The sequence below is a fragment of the Apaloderma vittatum genome, unplaced genomic scaffold (assembly GCF_000703405.1).
Source record: "Apaloderma vittatum isolate BGI_N311 unplaced genomic scaffold, ASM70340v1 scaffold12185, whole genome shotgun sequence".
In the NCBI taxonomy this organism is placed as follows: domain Eukaryota; kingdom Metazoa; phylum Chordata; class Aves; order Trogoniformes; family Trogonidae; genus Apaloderma; species Apaloderma vittatum.
Genome location: NW_009716584.1, coordinates 1 through 19562, shown reverse-complemented (window position 1 = coordinate 19562; position 19562 = coordinate 1). Strand labels below are relative to the sequence as shown.

The 19562-nt window shown below is 37.3% G+C and overlaps 1 protein-coding gene across 1 annotated transcript in view; it reads right to left on the bottom strand.

The window, feature by feature from the left end:
* The window catches only part of PDE3B (phosphodiesterase 3B, cGMP-inhibited), a gene marked incomplete at its 5' end in the record, with an annotated part of 64189 nt that extends 44669 nt beyond the window's left edge, over window positions 1–19520 (bottom strand). Inside the window, one exon of the mRNA XM_009869593.1 lies at window positions 19359–19520. Coding sequence (XP_009867895.1) covers window positions 19359–19520 — 162 coding nt within the window. The remainder of the gene's footprint in view (window positions 1–19358) is intronic.
* Between the last annotated feature and the right edge of the window lie 42 nt (window positions 19521–19562).

Sequence of the window (19562 nt, the reverse complement as noted above, 5' to 3'; positions counted from 1 at the left end):
GATGTTGTGGCTGCCCCCTCCCTGGAGGGGTTCAAGTGGGACGGAGCCTTGAGTAGCCTGATGTAGCTGAGAGGTGTCCCTGCCCATGACAGGGGAGTTGGATTAGATGATCTCTAAGGTCCCTTCCAGCCTAGGCCAGTCTATGATTCTATGAGCTTCAGGTCAGGGATGTAAAAGATATTTAACTAACGAGAACAGTTGTTAAACTTGACCTTAGACAAAGATCAGAGATTAGAGGCAGAATATTAAGCTAAATGAGCTCTTAATGAGAGCCATTTTTATGCTTTTATACCAAGGAAACTCACAAGTAACTTCACCATTTGTTTAAGAACAGTTTACCGAACTAAATGTCATAGAGTTAGCTCTACCTTCACTATGGAAAACTGCAAAAAAGATTCTTATAATAAGAAAATATGGTTAAGGGGAATGAAAATTCAATAAAGACCTAGAAAAAGCAGCAGTGAGGGCAAACCTGCAGCTCCTTAACTTTTCTCAATCTGAATTAAAACCCACTATGTTCTTCTGAACAAATAAGTTTTACAAGACATGCTTACAGATGATACCAAGTTGGAGGAACCAGAGAGTACATGCAGGGCTAGGGCTGCTTCCCAGAGGGACTCAGAGGGACCTAGACAAGCTGGAGGAATGAGTGAAGAGGAGTTTTATAAAATTCGTAGTGACATACACAAAGTCCTGCACTTTGGAAGAAAGATGTTTTCTTTAATTTTAATTTAATTTAATTTGGCACACTTATTCTTGGCTTTTATTTAGTTCTGAAAGTTGTTGCTTCTATTCTTCAACCTGAAGAAGAGAATCTATGCTTGTCATTTTTCTTCCAACCTTATTAAACCATCTGGTACTACTACCTTGTATAAATTTTTTAGCTTCACTGTTTGGCCTACGAGGACCACAGTCCCACAAAGTTTTCCATTCAAGAGTTTTTGCTACAGGTAGTTTTTATTCAGTGTGGATGTGCTGCAAGTATAAGCAAGGACAAAAAAAAGATTCACAAAGGTCATTAAGCCAGCTCCACTCCAACTCGGTGTGATACAAAGGCATGCAGTAAAGTATTCCAAGAGTATCATTCCAGTTTTTCCAAATGTATAGACTCTGTCCAAAAATCTCTAAGTAAATATGTTTCACTTGAACTGGAAATTGTATGCCTGCTTTCATTTCTAATAGTCCTATTTCTAACCTTGTATATAACCAGGTATATGAAATCTTTACGCTACAAGACATACCTCTTTTAAAGTCTCATTCTAACTGTGCTATAGAAGAAAAAAAAAGCTATCCCTTTAAAGCAATAGGAAAGAAAAGATATACCCCTCCTTATCATCTCCTGCAAACTGGATACTGCGGCATATGCAACAGACGATACTACTGCTAATCAAAATAAAATACAGCAAAAATAAAGTATGACATTGCAAACAGTATGTATGCTTATTTAAAGCAGCAATCTCTTTGGCCTAATCTAGTTACACACTTTCGTCTTTCCTAAGAGTCTGCCCACAGCAGATAAACACACAAACCTTCTTGTGCTGCACCGACGTCAGCAGTCGCTTAGGAACAGCGTTTGGTGCAAAAGTGGTAGTACCGAAACTATGTTTACAATTGAAAAAGAATGACAGTATGCAGGGCTCACCATAGCTTCAGGAAAAGAGATATGAATTTATAAGTAAAAACTACAAAAAATATTTTTTATAATTTCATGGGATTTTCAAGGAATGTTTATCTGCTTAAATATCTGGCAGCGAATACCAAGAGAAATAGATTTATTTTCCTGTATTTTAAATGGTACAATTTCCACTCGCCCTGCTTCTGATCCCCCCTGCCAAGGAAAAAAAAAAAAAAAAAAAAGAGTCATCAGTTTTGGAATGCAAGCTTTGAGCTTCTTTCACTTCTGTTTAATCTGTAAATAAAAATTCAAATCCAGTTAGAACTTACATTGGGTAACTGTTTACAGGGACAAAGCCCTGTTGTTCCCACAGCGGGAAAACAAAGATCTCGCAAAACAACCTGCACCAGTAGAAATAATCATCCCATCACTATTTTCTAAATAGTCAAATGTTTAAAAAGTCTAGCATCTAAGGAATTTAGAAATGCTCTGCTTTCAATAACTCAACACAAACATTACTCTGAAGACCCTCAAGAATAACCAACATAAAATTATACAGCTGCATAGCTATTTCTGACTGCTTCCCAAATAAGTTTATTTTTACAGTTACAGAATTGCAGTTTAGAAAGAATGTGTGTGAAAACTGTGTGTACAGGCTTCTTTACTGGTCCAGAGTAATTTACAAATAAAGCCAAAATTTTGAGTAGCCCAATACTTTCCATTCTATGACAACATACTGTAAAGTTTCTAATCATTTGTGGTTACACTTCTGGGAATCTATTGAAGAAGAAGGTGTCGAAAATCTGCATACTTTCTGAAGTTCAAAACACACTATTAAAAATTAAGTGCTAGATTTATATATTACATCTCTAGCAGGCACTCTCCAGCTTCAGTCTATGAAAATCAAGCAGTTTTCTTATCAGAGCTGGGCTTAATAGGCATGTACTGTAATGTGAGACATTTTAACAGAGTCTATACCTCTTCCTCACATTCTTCCTGCTGGCTTTGAGATAATATGAAGGAAGAAGCTAAAACTAGAATGGCCAAAAAAAGGACACTGCAGAGAAAAAAAACCTGAATAACATGAGTCAATATTACAAAAACTAGAATGCTTATTTTCATTTTTTTGACATATTTCCAATATGAAACTTCACATTCAACTGTCACTCTCAACCCCTGAACTATAATATTAGTTACTTAGACACAAGAAGCCGTGTACACATTTATCACATTTTTTTTGCTGTGCGCATCTCCCATCAAAAAAACTGCACGGGAAGAGAACAGAGTCAGTCTCTTCCTTTAAGCTAACATAAGAGAAACTATAAATTTGGGAAGGCTAACTGGAATATATGCTACACCAAATGAAAGTGATCAAAACTAGGAACATTCTCCCTTCACCCCACCAAAAGAAACCCACCATGCACAAGCAAAGTGGAAAAACTGTAATAAACTGTAACAAGGATAATCCTCTTTTTTCAAATATTGAAACATACAAATAGTTTTACACAACTCATCCTCAAGTTCTCTAAAACCAAGACAAGGAACAGGAGCAAGTAACATCAAGTGGATCTGAAGCACCTAATGTGAAGTTTCATTCATCTCATAGTACTTTTTTGGTCTGCTACCAGGATTGGGAGAAAGCTGTTTCTGCTATTTCAATGCACCCCTAAATAATATTGTCTCTGGAGAATGTCCAGAAGTAATTTGGGCCAAGAATAGCTATTTCATCCCAAACTGCAACATTCCGACATCAGCCAAAGGTCCAAGTAGTTTATCTGGAAGTCAAGCAGAGAGATCTGAAGAAAAAAATGGCTCTACTAAACACAGCAAAGCCTTCCTCACTGATTCTAATATAGTTCAAAAATTGTTTCAACTTGCTTTCTAATTCATATTCCTGTACATGGACTCTTAAGTCAACTTTTCCAGGGTCCTGAATATACTTCCCATCACACCTCCCAACATGACAGCTGAGAACTGAGTTGCCAGTTTTGTAATACCCTTGGGAAACAAAGCATCATTTTTCTGCTGCGGTATCTGGAAACAATCAAGGTGCTGAAGGGAACAACTAGCTGTTCAAACTGCTTTGGGAATTTTTTAGGGGCTGAAGAGATTCTGAAATTGCTGCTGTTTGATACATATTTCTGACCAATAGGTAAGAGAGTAATTTTTCATTTCCCTCAAGCCATATAGGGCTGCAAATAAGCTAATTAACTAAATAAATCAGCACACAGTACATTTGCATTTGGAACAAAAGCCTTTAACACATAAGGAAACTGAGTCTCTGACTGGAGGCCCCCAGGTAGTGCAGCACAGAAAGGAAAGCAGGGAAATCTGACTGAAATTGTGTAGTCTGTACTTGCATTATAGCCCCATCACTATTGACCATTTACAGACAAAGCCAGCTAAATTTCACAGAACGTTCAACTTTTGACAGTCCATCAGCCACAACAAGGAGTTTTGGCAAAATACTTAAGCCTTGTGGGCTACTTTTCCAAATGTTCCATTAATCGAAAAGGTTAATGGCAGAATGGAATTCAACATAAAATATCCACCCATGTTCACCCAATTTCCTGAGTAGGTTTCACAGTACACTGCAAATTTTCTCAGCTGTACCATTAGGAGTACTAAATGGAGCTCTTGTAAAGCCATCACGAAGAGTAGTCACTGTGCCCCTTCTCTTGAGAAGCTGTAGGGTCACTGTACCTTTCTGAAGTCCTTATAGTGGATGATGCTAAGGGCAACTCTTACATTCTTCAGAAGTGTTTGCCAAACCGGCTCACTCAATGCATAATTCCCCCCAACTACATCTTACAATGTATTTCTACTAATGGTTTCAGTTGAAAAGCCTTTGTATTGTTTTAGCCCTTCAGTATATTTATATATTTGCCAACCAGCCACAGTTATTAAAGATCATACAGATGGTATTCTGGGAATTCCAGTAACAGAGGACCCTACACATGCTTCACACTTCACACAGCATTGCCTCAAACAGAATATCTTGTGCAATCACTAGCAAATAGATAAAGCCCTTAGAATTGCTAAATCTTTATTTTGTCATAATTTAAAAAAAAAAAAAGCGTTCTAACTCCATCTTCTGGCTAGGAATAATTAGTATGAAAAATAAAAATATTATCAAGCTTGACATCAGGCTTTATTTACAAACTTCTAGCCTTTTTCTTCTTGATGTGATTAAAAAGTTTTCTCTCTAGTTTATCATTCATTTCACTTCTCTCACTTCTCCTGGGTTTGAGTTTAATCTTTGCCAAGCATCTCTATAGTCAACATTTTTGTTAATATTTTGGTTTAAAAAATGTGAACTTAATCAAGGGCAAATTTTTGCTTTATCTTCCTGAACATTAATAATAAATAATAAAAAAAAAATTAGGTGGTGAGAAACTGTTCTTCTATTAGGAAAGTATTACTAGTTGCACAATGCAAAAATCTAATACTTCTGGTTTCATAGAGGGGCAAAGCTAACAACTCAAAGCAGTAGGACTGCAGATATTTTCATGAGATTTTCTCTTTGGTCACAAACCTACAGCATATGGTAGGAAAAAAGTTCACAACAGAAAGAGATAACTTTTGAATACATTCATCTGTTGAGTGACTTCAGGTGAAATGAGTCATGTGGTACATCTGCTTCCATTTCTCCACTACCAACCTCTTCTGCAAAAAATTATCATTATGGCTATCACCTTTTATGCTCATGATTCTGCTTGGAAGATGGACAGAAAATATAAGCAAACACCTCTATACAATGAACATACCACCGACTAAGAGCTATTAAAGGAATAAATGATACAGGATTGAATTGCGCAATTCCATATTATAGAAAATTGTGAACATGAGAGAACTCTAAAGCTGGCAGGAACAAAGTCATGGGACCTATTTGTCCCATGAAGTTCAGCCTGGGCTTGAAGCTATCATTTTGATCACATTTTCCTTTTTCTTGATGTCATTTATGTGGATTTTTAGGAATGTGAAAATTAAGAGCCAAGGAGGATTACTTCAAAGAGCTTGTTTGAAGCTTCCCTACTCATAGAATCACAGAATGGCCTAGGCTGGAAGGGACCTCAGAGATCATCTAATCCAACCTCCCTGTCATGGGCAGGGACGCCTCTCAACTAGACCAGGTTGCTCAAGGCCCCATCCAACCTGGCCTTGAACATCTCCAGGGAGGGGGCATCTGCAGCTTCTCTGAGCAATCTATTCCAGAGTCTTGCCATCCTCATACTGAAGGATTTCTTCCTAAGATCCAATCTAAACCTATTCTCCTTCAATTAAATGCATTTCCCCTTGCCCTAATAAATTACTGTAGCAATTTATTTTATCAGAAATTTCAGGTACCCACAGAAGTTGGCAGAAAAATCACCAAAACACCTAGAAGCATCAAAGGGAGACAGATATACTTTCTGAGTCAGCATGAAAGGACTTCCACTTTTATGTTTTAAGGTAATAGCTTTTCTCCACTACCATATTACATACTTAGTCCTGTAGATACAAGCATGATGGATGGATGAGTGCTCAAAGCTCATAAAGGTGACTCACAAAACTGTTAAAATTCTGTAACTTTTTCATTTTACTTCACTCTGAAAAGAATAAAGAATTTTCACTTAAACACATCAGGATGAAAGCACTATTTTAAATGAGTGCCAAATACTCAGGTACCAGCCAGAATCTGACATACTTAGTCCTGTAGATACAAGCATGATGGATGGATGAGTGCTCAAAGCTCATAAAGGTGACTCACAAAACTGTTAAAATTCTGTAACTTTTTCATTTTACTTCACTCTGAAAAGAATAAAGAATTTTCACTTAAACACATCAGGATGAAAGCACTGAGTGCCAAATACTCAGGTACCAGCTAGAATCTGATTCACACGTCATTTACCAGTTTGTTCTGTTCTCATATATGAATGCAGTATGATTCTGTCTATTACCACAGAATCTTAAACTGTTTTTCAAAAGAACCCTCTGTCCCTTTTACTGTACAAATCTAACTTAAATATCTAAACGGACCATTTAAGGTCTTTGTGAAGACTTTGTGTATAATGTTGTATGTTGCAAGCATGGTACTACACCTGACTGCAATTGCTCAATAACTTACATTTTAAGTACCTGTTTGCCATATTTCAATTATGTAGTGTTGAAGCATTCTGTTCCTTTTACTTCAAGTAGACAAACACAGAATATACAGTTTACTCAAGACACAGAAAAAAATATAGAGGCTTTTCAGTGTAAGAGTATGCTATTTTGACTGATTTATTGGGAATTCTAACACATCCATTCTTTACACTGCAGTGCCATTAGTTGTCTTAAATTAGCACAACTTGGCATTGCCACAATAAAGGAGCAGTCCTGCCCTCCCTTAGCTGCTCATTCCCATCCCTGCATTACTCCCTCCCTTATGCAGCAAAAGCATTCATGCAGACATGTGGCAAGGAACTACAAAAAGAACTGATTACTTTCAAAATGGATTAGTTCCCCAATTTAGTTCACTGTGTAGTCTCATGAATGCTTGTGTCAGCACAAAGGGGGATGGTGCCAGGGCAGGAACGAGCAGACAGTGCAGAGAAGGATCGGTCCTCTCAGTGGAAGTGCCATAGAGCCTTCAGGGAATTGCAACATTTGGGCAGAGGTATTCAGATTAAAAACGGTATGTCCAATCATCCAAAAAAAATAAAAATAAAAATCCTATTTCAAATGTTTCCCAAGAATCGTACAGAACTTGACAGACCTTGCTGAAAAACAATGCAGTCCCTTACTGTAATGACTGGAAGACTAAAAACCCAAGTAGTGTCCTGCTACACTGCAGTCCCATCTGTTATTGCAGACTTATCTTTTGAAACAGTCACGTATGCCAAACAGTCTGGCTGAGAACACAACATTCGGAAAACAACAACTAAATGTTGTCAGCTGATAAAAGCACTTTGAAAATATCTAAAAAGTGCCAGAGTGAAGATTAAATTCAGCTTATTAAACCAAATTAAAAGTTATGCCGAAAAATATGTATGTGATCATGTAATGTCCATCTCTTTCATTGAAGGAGGACTGGTTTACAAGACAAGGTTTACAGAGCTAAAATGCTAAATGAAGATAAAAGATTCGATGTTTGATGTATTGTATAACTTGCAGGCATTGCCCTGAATAAATGGCAAAGTTATTGGACACATGCTCATGGAATCCAGCAATGACCTGATAACATCATAACCTCCACTTTACTGTCTAGAATTGAAGTGATAAAGGAGATGAAGGACAAAATCGATAATTCAGAAGCGAGATCTTGCTTTGTTAACATCTACATTACCTGTTTATAAATCATACAGATTTAAATCCCAGTGCTCACTGACTTTAGTGGTAAAACTTCATAACATGCAATCAAGCTAATGTAAATACACATCCAATAAAGCACATACCAAGCAGTGGCCACATGCAGCGACACATCAGTGAGGTTGGACAAGTCAGTCAAACCATTCTGAACTAGCAGCAAAACAGTTGTTCTTCCTTTACAATGATAGCACCTCAGTGCTGCAGCCACCTCCACCCACACACAAAATCTTTTCCTATTTCATACTTCTTATACTAAATAAAACTGAAGAGAATCCTGTACAAAGATCCCAGGCCAGACAGACAGCAATCACAGTTTGGAATGCAACCCCAGTGACACGCTAACCATAGATGATAATGGCCTACAGTGTGAAACATGTCCCCAAAACTGCTACCGGACTCTTCCAGCCAAGTCAGAGATACTCAACCTTCCTAAGTCTTCTGTTAAAGGGTTTTTGGGAGTCAGGGGGCATGGCAATGGGTTTGGAGTTGTTTGTTCTGGCTTGGTTGTTTTGGATTGCGTGGGGTTTTTTTTGTTCTGGGTGGGGAGGTTTGGTGATTTGCTTGGTTTTGGTTGTGGAGTGTTTTTTCTGTTGGTGTTGACCCCTGTTGTTCCCCTCCTCCCTCCTCCCCGCTCCAAGATCTTTGTATATAGTCTTAACACAATTCTAGTCACCAGTCTAAGTCATTCTTTTAATAAGAAAGAAAATGTGTGGGGTTTATATGGAAGAATTATCCCAAAATAATTTGAAAATCCTAGTATTCAAACATTTAAAAATATATTAACTTTTTAAGCTTTGCACAAACACAGGAACACAAGTGTATTCTATATTAACCATGACATTTTAACAAGTTTAGCCTCTAACTACCTACTATAATACTAGTCCGTTAAAATCTAAGTTTACTCATGCGTCTATGTAACAAAGCAAACAAACAAAAAAGTAAACCTACACATACTCTTGGTTTAACATGTTAGTCACCGCACGATTTTTCCTGCATGATAAAACAAATAACTAGCCCTAGGCAGTTGTAAGACAATACCCATACTAACAACATACATCGATATTAAATCAGTAACTGTGAATTTCTTTACAGTTTTTAAGTGCAATGCAGAAAACATGGTGATTTTCTGAGATAAAACACACACTGCTTTCAACACTAACTGGTTTATATTAGTGTCTAGATAACCACTGGAAGTTACTAAATTTTAACCAACACAGGAGAAAAGTATTTAGAAAAAGCATCCCTTTCCTTAGAGGTTAAACCTCAGGTATTGTTAATTTTGAAAACTACGTTTTAATATGTAACACACAAAAATACTTCAGTATAATTGCTGGCAATGGCGGTGACAGCTGAAAACTGGTGAAACTTGCACAGTACTTAATTTTGGTAACTACGGAAGATAATTTTCATGCAAATCACAAAAATATGATTGCACATCTTTCAGAATCAAGTACAACTACAACATTCTTTGGAAAAGCAGGCTGACGAGTTTAAATAAATTTTCAGTCTATCCAAAGTAGCACTTTGTAAATTCTTATAAGCACCAGAGCCACAGTCACAACTGAAGGTTTGAGATGAAGCCAGTGTTTTCCTTTGTAACAGTCGAGTTCAGCTTGCAACACTATCAAAAATAAAAGAACTGTAAGCTAATTGCTGGCAAGTATGACGCAAGCAGTTTCCTAGGTAACAGCCCAAGTTGCTGAAGTGCCTGATCCAGCATTTCCTCATCTGTTTGCACTCACACCAGCAGTCTGACAATGTAGTCACTGCATCCTGTTTCACTCAGCAGCCAGCGAAATATGCTGAGCTTAACCCTTGAGTAACATCTTTACAGTCAACCTCTCCTATCTGTAACTTTACTTTCACAGGAAAGTTTTATGCACGCATTTTTAATTTTCTCACAACTCTACAGTAGCTGTCTACATTGCTTTCTCTTCTTAACAGAAAATATCTTCTAAAATTAAAAAAAGTAACAAATATCTTCTAATTTGCATTTTCACTACTGAAAGTTTCTGCCACAAATTAAGTTTAAAAATACTAGGCACCTGTAGATTTTACATAAACATTGAATTATCTGTATCTCTGATTTTAACTTCAGTTCCATAATTTCCCTGGTTTTATACCCAAAGTAAATCAGATACAAACATCAAGAAGATCTATCAAACTACTTCTCAGTCACTTCAAAAGATGTGTATTCATATGTAGGTAGGAAGCATGTTTTAAAGATGTATCACAAAACAGTTACTGTAAACACCAAGGAAAACAAATATCACATATTGAGCTAAAAAAATTTGGAGAGCATGGAGCTCATCAGTGAGCTATCTTTCAGGAGAACTGCAGATTCTAGAGCAAATGAAGAAAAAAATCAAGTACGTTAATAAAAAAAATGAGAACACTGGCCCTTTCTGACAATATATTGAATAGATACATAGAAGATAATTTTACAGTTTATTTTTAAATGTGAATTTGATTTTGATCATTTCAGGACATGAATAAACATGAAACTATTTCCATCATAGAGCTTTTTTGCACTGACATCACTCCTTATCCGGTATAAAACAACTGTTTTTCTGTACTATGGAATAGTTGCGGGTCACAAAGAAAGAAAGCAAAAAGGCAAGAAAAAAAGTACTATCTTTTTGGTTAAAAACTCTGGCAATGCTTCACCAAGGCAAAATGCACATGGAATTTACTGGTAGAAGAAAGTCTCCCACCTTCACCGACTGATCTACCCAGTGCAAGATAAGTGGGAAATCCCCTAAAGCATTCTGAAACAGACAGATGACAGCCAGCCAGAACAACCTGTCACAGCAGCTTCCTGATCACTAAAGAGAACTAGGTATCGAAAACGTGAAGGTGCAGGGAGGAGGCCGCATTAGGGACTTTTCACTATTTCTTTCACAAAAGCTTACTCACTCAGGAGGTCACGTTCCAGTTAGAACTGTTGTAAAAGGAGACCTAAAAGTCCGGATTTTCCAGTAACTGAAAGCTTATTCTTTCAAATACGTCATGGATTCTCTAATTTCTTGGGAAGCCTTCTTGTTTAAATCTAATATCATAACTTATCCATGTTCCAAAAAGACAAAATGCAAAGTTTTAGACCAAAAAACCTAAAGTTACAGACAAGCAGCCTGAAATAAAACTCCAAAGAACAGTACGCAGGTATGCACTGGCAACTATACTTAACGTGGAAAATCAGAAAAAAAGAAGGGCTACCACATCTACATGATATGATCAATGTCCTGGCTTAGTCAACAATTAACTATTTATTAGCATCTAGTTGAGCGGTGGCATCCCTGCCCATGATGGGGAGGTTGGATTAAATGATCTCTAAGGTCCCTTCCAACCTAGGCCATTCTATGATTCTATGATCTCAGTGCTGTTTTTCTCTAAATGCAGATGTTTCCTTTAGCAGGCTTTTCCATCAGTATAGTTTTCCTCTGCACCACTTCTTAGCTTCCTCCCATACACCTGCATTCCTCTTCATTCTGATACTGCAGTATCCACACAGTAGTGTGGGAAGACAGAAGAAAAAAAAGAAAGAAAGGTTTTCTTCAACAACAGACATTTTCAGTCAGTTGAATGGAAAGCCAACTCAGGAAAAAAAATAAAGGAAGTAGTCTGGTATATGATTATGGAAATTCCAGAAAGACATAAGGAAGTTTCATGGATGAAGAGACAATGATGGCAGAAAACCTGTGATGACACAAGGCATGTTGAGGAACCCAAATATCCCTGTAGGGGCAGGAAGCAAGCCACCACAGACTAGCAAGACTATTGTTGAAGGGTTATGCTGGGATACACAAGATTTCCACCAAAACTCTATTCAACAGTGGATCAGGGAGCCCTGAAAAAAGGTATGGGCCACATGACAGCTTTAGGTTATAGGATTCGAGGTTCAGAAAGGTTCTCCAAAAACAAAACACAAAATGTTACTGAGGATATCTTTGATAAATTGAATTTTCAGATGTTTGCATTAGAATGAAGTGGAGGAACATCCACACACAAGTTCCGTAAGAGGACACTAAAAAATACTTATATCTAAATATGAACACAGGCACCAAAGGACTTAACCATTTCAGTTATGTAACTGGTATATACCAAGAGCACTTTGCATAGAGTGCTAGCCTCTGTAAGGCTTGGAACTCTACCCAAGTACTCATGACTTAGTACTTTTGCAATACTCAGTTGTATCTGCCTTATAGCAATCCACCAACTACAGAATACACTGCAACGACAGACAGTTCTTCCGCCAGCTCTCTCTCCTGCTATACTCTGGGACACAAGAAGAAAAATACAGCTCTGTTCACCAAGCTAGACAATCTCCCAAATGACGCTCATGACAAGACAGATGTTGCTGTTCTTTTTGAGGCTGGCTTTTCTTGGCTTAACCCGCTTCCTGAAATCTGCAGGGGTACCACTGCAGAACATCTCAAAAAGTGAAACGGAGATGGTTGGAAGAAAAAGAGAGACCTGGGACACAGCTGGGAACCTAACAGACATGCTGAGCCAAACTATTACTCAGGAATTGGAAATAAAGTTCAAATTTTCCTCAAAAAAAAAACAACTTTGCAAGTCTAGTTAAATTTGCTTGCCCTGTGGAGGCAAATAAAGCTCAAGACATCAGGACAGAAAACATCCCTCTACCTTCTACTGACTCTGTTACAACCCAAGCTGTAAATCAGAATGAAATGCCTCAGTTAAATTTGTATATGTATGTCAGTATTATAAAGATCAGGCAATGCTTTCTTATAGCTCTCAAACATTGCAGAAAGGTACAAAGACAAATACAACACCTCTATTTTTTTCTTTGCATTCTGAATGGAGGAGAAAAGAATTGAGTGAGATGCTCACTATTTATTTTTTGAGGCATGGTTTATTCCCTATTATCATTAGTGAGCTACTCTTGCTACAACTGCAGCACTTGAGCCAACACTGCTCCTGTTTCTCCCTCCTCACTTGCTTACAACAGGAAAGAGTTAGGCAAAACACAAACACGATGGCTAAAGGCTTAGTCTTCTCAAAAAAAACCACCAAAACAAAAAAAAACCCAACCTAGAAAACCTTTGTCCCCTCTCTCCAGGAAATAAACAAACAGAGGATTTTTTTCAGCTTTGAAACTACCGAAGACGCAGATTGTCTTTGGGCAGCAAAGAGCAAGTTCCTAACTACAAAAACCTACATATTAAGAGGTCAGACCTTACAAATAAATTTCCAGTTATGCTTATGGAGAATGAAGGAGGAAAGCACCTTGCATCTAACTTGCAGAACTAAAAGAACAAAATGAAAAAAAAAAAGAGCTTTACAATATTGTACAGTATCAAGATAAAGGATAAGGTCTGTATGAGTATGTCAGAAATAACTATATGCACCTTTTCAAATGCAGTCTGTTTATGTATCATTTTTCAATAACAGACAATTATATGGTGCTAAAGTAGGATATTCTAGAAAAATTTTTAAGCTGTAAATGCAAAGAAGCATTTAATTCTTCTACTTCTTCTACCAAATGTTCTCTATTTTTTAAAAAACAGTAATTTGATTGCTAGGTTTCTGAAAAAAAAAGTAGTGTTTTCAGTCAGAACATTTTGATGTCTTTGCTGAAAGATACTTCTAATCTTGGATCAAATTACATTACTGGTCTTTTAACATGTAGAAAGGGAAGGAACATACTGGTAGGAAGAGGTGTTAAAATTATTGGAACATTAAGAACAAATAAGGACAAGGAAAGAGAAAGAAAAATGACATTTCAAAAAAGACAGGACAAGCAAGTAAGCAATTTACTATGGAACATTAATGTCCTGGGAAATTATTTTTCTTGTACTTTCAGGGCCCAAATAATTAAAAATAAAGATGTGCCTCCTGAAGGCACACCAACCCTGTCCATCATCAGATAGGTGAATGGAACATAGCTTTAAGAACATATTCACTAGAAATTGCAACTTCTGCTACTAGAGAGCTCAAATTATAAATTACATTAAACCCTGTGAATTTTTAAACAAGTAAGGACTATAATCTCAATCCTTAAACACTGTAAAACACATGTTCTTTTCCACTTGAAAGCTTAAGTGCTCTGCTGACTCTAGGGAGCTTCCTACTAGAGTAAGTATTAAGGTAAGTACAAAAGACTTAGAAATCTTTAGCAATGAGATTTTAACAGTAACTAGTCTCACACAAGAAAAAATATGCAGTTTGAAGCTTTTCCGAAGTTGTAAGATACATTCCTGAACAAGATACCAGTTTTGTATTTACAGATATAACATCAGTTTCTAAATGAATCTGTCCTGAAATTTATCCTTAATGATCTTAATAATAGGTTATGAAAATTCCATACACAAAACTGAGTAAAACTTTGTGTTCAACAAGATTGTTTGAAGCTTAAGGTCTTTTAACTAGTTTTTATTTTTACTCTTCATTTAAAAAAAAAAAATTGTAATCCTTCACACATAGACTGAAGTACTACTTTCTTCTTCAAAACACTTGCAGATATCTCTGAGATGACTGTCATAGCCTCAGAGAGTTTGAAGATACAGGCCACCCTTAAAAGCAATAGCCAGAATCTGGCTGTGCTCATCTACTTCTGTTTTCTCATTTTCGTCTTGACATCACAAAAAAAATCCCCTCTCATAAACCTATTATTTTCGAGATTTTTTTAAAACTTATTTGGCATCTAACAGGCTGCCAGTTACGAAAAATAACATTAAATAAAAGCAACGTCAAAAAAGATTGGTTATTAACACAAAAGCTGTTCCAAACTCTTCCCTCTTAATCAAATTTATTCAAACAGAAAGTCCAAACAGAAGGAAAAGAATATAAATTTTTCAAAATTACCATGGCTTGAAAGCATTCTGCTATAGTGAATTAAAGAGTAGCATGTTCTATGGCTGCAGCCTCCTGTGAGCTGCCCTCCCTTCTCAGCTGACAGGCAGACGTTTCTTACCTGTTTTCCTCCACTAATTTTTTGCATCAATGACAGAATAGACTACATCTCCTAGTTTCCCTGCCTATAATCCTTCCTTTGCAGAAAAGCACGATACACTCTTTTCCATCTTCAGCAACTAGTTTCTGAACACCAGATCTGATAGTTACAGTTGGCTTTGAAAGGCTGCATGTTTTCATTTTTAGGTATCAGAAAACAAAAACAGAAGGAAAAAAGCTTTAAAAAAATATTTTTAAAAACATAACTTTCCTATCAGATGTCAAATAAAGCCCAGGCTTTAACAGAATTCCTGCCCCCCCATTCTACTATTTACTTGTGACATGGTAGACACTCTCCTGGGGACTCTTAGAGTTCAGCTCGCACCGCAAATACCCTGTGTTAAGGTGTACTCCATCGGGTCCCTTCACTTCCCACTCACCTTTTTTTCATAAAGCTTGCTTGAATTTGCTATCTTTGAAATTCCTAAGGCCAGAGTGTTCACAATCAGTTTAGTTTGTCAAGTTCAGCTATTAGTACAGTACTGTCAAGCACACACACACATTGTGTGAAAAGAAGAGAATTTTCCTCAGGAAAATATACCCAACTCCTTGTCATTCTCTTCCCTTTCATATATAACCTCACAGAATATACTGTTCATGAACTGCAAAAAAGTTTTCCATATAATCCTTCTCTGTGTATTCCCCAGACTCAGTCACATCTCACCAAAATCAGTTACATTCACAGCTTGACACACCCACATTTTTACCTTGATTTTCTCCCTAAGACAAACAATAAGAACCTGAGAGATATGAAGAATCTGTTAACAACAGAAACAAATCTTGACATGCAAGTATACTTGTGGTAACAGACATTGTAATCATTAGAGGAAAACTTAAAATCTCAAACAGCTGGTTTGTCAAACACATCATGAGTCACATTTTATGTTATTGGCTGCAAGCAACAGGTAAAGGCTCACACATTTCTAGGCGGCAAACAGTATCTGAATTTAACAATTTTAAGACACTGTAAAATACATACTAACACACAGCTGCTGCACTAAAAAGTTCATACCTCAATTACCTAAGGACAAAGTATAATTTGTTCCACAAATATGCAACACATATAAATTGCCTACACTAATTTCAAGGTACATAAATATTTTAAACTCTTGAAATTGAGTCCTGATTTTCCTAAGATAATGCATCAAATGTATGAGATAGCTTAGAAGAGAAACCAGGAGAGGTGGTGGCCAATCCAACAACCTAACCACAAGACAATTCTCCATATAATTAATTGAGTGCAACATGAAAGCAGCCTTTATCCATGAAATATCCCAGCCTTCCTACTTGTTTTTTCCTAGTCAGGTAACTAGGAAAAGTATCAGCTCTGTTGGCAGACTGCTTTGGACATGTATCCTGTATCTTCAATTAGGAAGGCCTATTCTTTACTCAAGGAAAAACAGGAATTTTGGAAATTACACATTCTTTCTGGATTTTGAGAAGTTCCTGTGTATGAGTTCCTACACATAGTTATTCGCTCTCACATACACATTCACCATCATGTTAAAAAAAAGTTTTACTACGATATTTTTCAGAACACAGACTGTTTACAAAACTTACAACACTGTCAGATTTCCCATTTTGATTAGGCCTTTATGTGAAAAATAAAATAAAATTTAAGTGCTAAATCTGCAACAGTCAATGAAAATAAACCCTTCGATACCGGTAGCAGCAGGTACAGGTAACAGATTAGCATCCAGTTAATACATACAACCAACACATCCTATACACAAAGTATGTAATGCTAACCAATACTGCAGGCATTCTGCTAATAAGCAAGTCCTCTCTAGGTCCAAGATGAATGCTGAAGTAAGAATACAGAAAGCCTCTTTATAGCTAAAATCATATTAATTTCTGTAATCAAGGTGTTCACCTTGTAGAGTTCAAAAAAGACATTGCATTTGCATAATTTTTAGTCTTGATTTCAGTCAAGACTGAAAATTCCTTCAATATGTATCTATAGAAATTGACAATGGCATTTAAGTATACTCACACAAGATACAATCTATTCAGGACTCTTTCCTCCCACCTCAAACTGCATTGCTAGCCATATGTACTGCAGAAAAGCCACACAGAGCATGAATTCGTAGGCTTTAGTGGCTAAAGCAAGCATGGATACTCTGATGTAAGAATAAAGGCAACCTAATTTTGTTAACCTTCAGCATTATAGTTGCCATATCTGTTCAAGTACAGAAGGCAATAATCTAAGTATTTTTCATAAGGATTGCTCAAATTAGAAAGCATTTACAGGATTGTGCTCACAGGGCCTCTTTCCACTTCTACCTCAGAAAACAGCAATACCTCCATCCAATTCCAGTGTGCACACACTACTGGTAGCACACACGTGTTCTTCCACACACTCCACACACAGAGATCCCTTAGAGTTGTTGGCTTGAGCTTATTAATGAAAGAGCAGTGAATACAATGCCATTGTTTTTTCATGTATTTAACTAAACAGAGAATCAGGCATGATTCAAAATCCACAAGTAACTGAAAACTTACGGGCAATATTAGCATTTCCTATTTTGTATTCTCTCTGAAAAGCATTGAGTGCATACATCTTCTTCTGTTTCAAGGAAGCAATATGAAATCCTTGTAGTGTTTACTCAAAGTCACACATTATGGGCCTACTTCTCCCTTCCCTCCAGACAATTGACGTTTTATCAGCTCTGCAATGTCTGATCTCTCTCCAAGTCAGATGGGAGATCAGCATTTAACCTGTATTATCCTTATAAAATCACATATAAAATACTGCACTGAACGTATATCTATGAATCCCATTTAAACTGTGCTTAATAAAGCACAAATATTTATTATAAAGCACAACAGACTATCAGGAAAATAAAGAACTTCAGATCTCTTTGTTGTCTCTATTCACTTCTAGTGATAACAAAGATATCAAATTCTGGAAGTCTACCAAACAGTTACATTTTATTATGAACACATATGATTTAAGTACTGCCAATAAATTCTGCGTATTTAGTTATGGTTGACATTTATGATGTTACTTAAAGAATAATAAATGCCTTAACTGGAAATATGCGCATGCCTTTAGGAAGCGAGACGCATATCAAAGGAAGCATTTAGTAACTTGCATTTACTATTCAGAATGGAACAAAGTAAATTCTTATGCAATATTTCCTACGTATCTTAACTGCTAGTACAATGTTTTAATGTTTCTTTCATAGTATGCATTAGATAATTTGAAACATATTGAGATTTTCCTGAAGCCTGTTACAGCATACTTGCATTTTAACCTGTTATGCAAAATCAATTAGTGCTGCACTATTCTATCGGGCAAATGCAGGGAAAGAAATGCTCGAAAGTACTCCACCCTCTCAGATTCACCTTCTATTCCCTCAGATCTATTTCACGGACAATCACAAGAAGTGCATTTCGGAATACATGTCAACGCATAATTAGACAATTTAGTATCCATGAATTTCAGCCACAACAGTAGTAGACAGGGGATTCTGCACCAACAGTCACTTCCCAGAAACTGCTCACTTGCAAGTTTATTAAGCACACTGCCCTTACTCTCCCTCCTATAATGGGCGGATAATCCACTTGCAGCAGCCTCGGGCCAGTTCCACCGGCAACACAACTCGGTGTTCTGCAGTTCACGTGCGAGTTCTCAGATAAAAACAAACTCCAAACACACACGGGGGTTTGCGCTACAAAAAAACAAGGCTCACTGAAAAGTTTTCCGGGAGGTAGAAACCAACAGAGTTCCATTCAAGAAAAGTGAGCGTTTCGGGCATCCCTCCAGACTGTACTGAACAGCCCTCTTCAGTAAAAAGAAGTTTCTTAAATCCCATTAACCCAAACCTCATGTTAACTTACGTGGAGCGAGGGAGAGAAGCAGGAGGCAGTAATCTGCAAGGCACAAGAACAGCTGCCACTCAAACAACGCCAGCATTTGATAAATAACATCCCTCAGTAACCGATATTTCTTTAGCCCTTGGCAATCATTTTGTCGATAGAAAGCGGGAAGAACCAGAAGTGCCGAGCAGCTAGAAAGCTGTGGTTTCTTTCTTTCTTTCGTAAAGTCTGCCAGAAGCGGAGGAGGTGGTGGGCTTTGGAAAAGAAACAATCAAAATAACAAGGTAGCTGATAGCTGAAGATATTTGGTTTGGGGTTTGTTTTAATCAATAAGAACTACTTTTTAAATACGTAAGATCTTACGAGAGGCAAGAAAGCCGTCTGCCCTACAGCAAACACGTTATTATGATTTACCTCCTATACAGACATAAAGGATTACATCGATCGATTCTGCACAACTGAGTTGAGAAACCCGCTAAGGGACTAACGTTTTCCTCCATTCGTTTTAACAAGAGTTTGACAGGAGACATCCAGCACAGACATACACAGCAGTTGGAAAAAGCGAGTGGCGCTCATGCCTCAGAAAGTTTCTCCCTCCGGTTTCGAAGAAACCTACCTGCTCTCTGGAAATGCAAGGCAACGAGGGTCTCCTGAACATTTTGCAGCTGCCATAGTAGCTGGCTGAAGTCTCCCCTAAGGATACGCAGCTAGATCTCCTCCTGGGTCGGATCACAGGCACTTTTTCCTCCACGCTGGGGAGCCGTGGGTGGTGATGATGCTGGTGGTGCGCTCCTCGGCTCTGAGACGAGAAGATGCCGTG